Raw genomic sequence first — 2,375 nt, 5'->3', positions numbered from 1 at the left:
ATATATAATATATAGTATATAAATATACATAATATATAAATATGTATAAAACATATTTAAATATATATAAAATATATAAACATAAATATATATAAAATATATATATATATATAAAACATTTAAAAAGAAAGGCAAAACTCCTCAGGCATCACAGGCAGAGGGGATGAAGCAGAGCTCTTCACATCTAGCAGCAGTTTTACTGGGCAGAAATCAGAGAAATAATAGATTTTATTGAGTTTTCTCCTTTTCCTTGTAGGATTTTATTAATTTTACTCAAGGGCCTCCTTTCTCCACTCGATACGAGGCAGATCCAGCTATTTTTATTTATTTTTTTTGCCAGAATGTGGCTCTCTGGGAGCAGCCCTGGTTGCCAGGCTGTTACTGTTGCCATGGCTTTGGTGTGTGCCAGCCCCGGGATTGGCTCCTCCCTGGGCTGCTCCTTTGGGTGGAAACTCTTCAATCCCAGGGTTTTTTTAAAAAAATATGACATTTCTGTCCCTCCTTCATATCCAGAGGGTCCAGCTCAGCTTTGAGGAATCACTGGAGGATTGTCACTGGGAAATCACTGAGGATTTTCCCTGGAAATGAAGGATTTGGGTGCTGGGGGTTCAGGTAGAAGTCACCTGGCCCTCCACAGCTGGGTGCTGGTTTTGAGGTAACACCACAGCCTTGAAGGGGTTAAAGCTGGGCTGGATGGACTCTGAGTGACCTGGGAAGGTTGGCAATGGAACTGGGTGATTTTAAGGTCTCTTCCAACCCAAACCTTTCCATATTCTGTAATTTCTGGGGTTATTTCATGAATAATCCTGAGGCTTGTTGGGCTGTGTTTTTCCCTTTTTAGTGAGAAATATTCCTGCATTTTTCCTTTTAGTGAAAAATATTCCTGGATTTTTTCCCTTTTTAGTGAGAAATATTCCTGTTTTTTTCCCCTTTCTAGCAGGAAATGTTCCTAGGTTTTTTCCCTTTTTAGTGAGAAATATTCCTGGATTTTTTCCCTTGTAGTGGGAAATATTCCTGGATTTTCCTTTGTGGTGGGAAATACTCGAGGATTTTATCCCTTTTTAATGAGAAGTATTCCTTGATTTTCCCTTGTAGTGAGAAATGTTCTGGATTTTTCCCTTTTAGCAGGAAATATTCCTAGGATTTTCCATTGTAGTGAGAAACATTCCTGGATTTTTCCCTGTTAGCAACAAATATTCCTGGGYTTTTCCCACACCTGTGGGTGTCAATCCTGTTAAACTCAGGAGGAAAACCCAGAATTCCTTCAGAACCAGCAAAAACCCCAATTTTTAAAGCAGAATCTCTTCCTTGCCTTTTAACCCCTCCTCTCTGTCCCTGGCAGGGATTTTTGCCTTCAAGTGCTCCCGAGCAGAGGAGATCTTCAACCTCCTGCAGGAGCTGATGCAGTGCAACAGCATCAATGTGGTGGAGGAGCCCGTTGTGATCACCAGGAACAGCCACCCCTCGGAACGAGAGCCGGCCCGGACCCCCCAGGCAAACCCCAGTGAGACCCCATTGACAACCCCATTGACAACCCCACTGGTGACCCCACTGGCGACCCCACTGGCGACCCCACTGGCGACCCCATTGGTGACCCCATTGACAACGTCATTGGCGACCCCTTTGGCGACCCCATTGTCGACCCCGTTGGCGACCCCATTGGCGACCTCATTGGCGATCCCATTGGCGATCCCATTGGCGATCCCATTGGCGACCCCACTGGCGACCGCACTGGCGACCCCACTGGCGACCCCATTGAGACCCCATTGGTGACCCCACTTGTGACCCCATTGGCGCTCCCACTGGCGACCCCATTGGCGACCCCATTGGCGACCCCATTGGCGACCCCATTGTTGACCCCGTTGGCGACCCCATTGGCGACCCCATTGGCAACCTCATTGGCGATCCCATTGGCGACCACGTTGGCGACCCCATTGTTGACCCTGTTGGCAACCCCATTGGCGACCCCATTGGCAACCTCATTGGTGATCCCACTGGCGACCCCATTGGCGACCCCATTGACGACCCCGTTGGTGACCCCATTGAGACCCCATTGGCATGGGGGACAGCAGGGGACACACAGGGGATGGGGGATATCACCAAGCTGCCCGCGGATCTATCCCATATCTTTATTTTTGTGTTTTTATTGTAAGGCCCCGCTGGTTTCCTGGGTGGAATTTGGATTCTGGGCGACACCACCCCAAAAAAACCCTTCCGACACGCAGAGCTGTCACCCCTCAGTTGGATTTCTCCAGGCCACCCCTGCCCAGTGGCCTTTCCTGAGCAGGAATCCATTTGGGGTGGTTCATGTTGGCTCAGTTCCCATCTTTGTGAGGAATTCCTCAGATTTCAAGGAGGTTCTGGCCCTTTTTTAC

General features: G+C 48.0%; 1 protein-coding gene across 1 annotated transcript in view; it reads left to right on the top strand.

The window, feature by feature from the left end:
• LOC130586660 (fibroblast growth factor receptor substrate 3-like) overlaps positions 1-2,375 on the top strand; it is a 16,999-nt gene that overhangs the window by 11,730 nt on the left and 2,894 nt on the right. Inside the window, exon 2 of the mRNA XM_057387536.1 lies at positions 1,299-1,674. Coding sequence (XP_057243519.1) covers positions 1,299-1,674 — 376 coding nt within the window. The remainder of the gene's footprint in view (positions 1-1,298; positions 1,675-2,375) is intronic.

Source organism: Malurus melanocephalus, unplaced genomic scaffold (genome assembly GCF_030028575.1).
Source record: "Malurus melanocephalus ecotype Western Australia unplaced genomic scaffold, MMel_1.1 scaffold_1244, whole genome shotgun sequence".
NCBI lineage: Eukaryota > Metazoa > Chordata > Aves > Passeriformes > Maluridae > Malurus > Malurus melanocephalus.
This window is presented reverse-complemented; position numbering and strand designations above follow the sequence as displayed.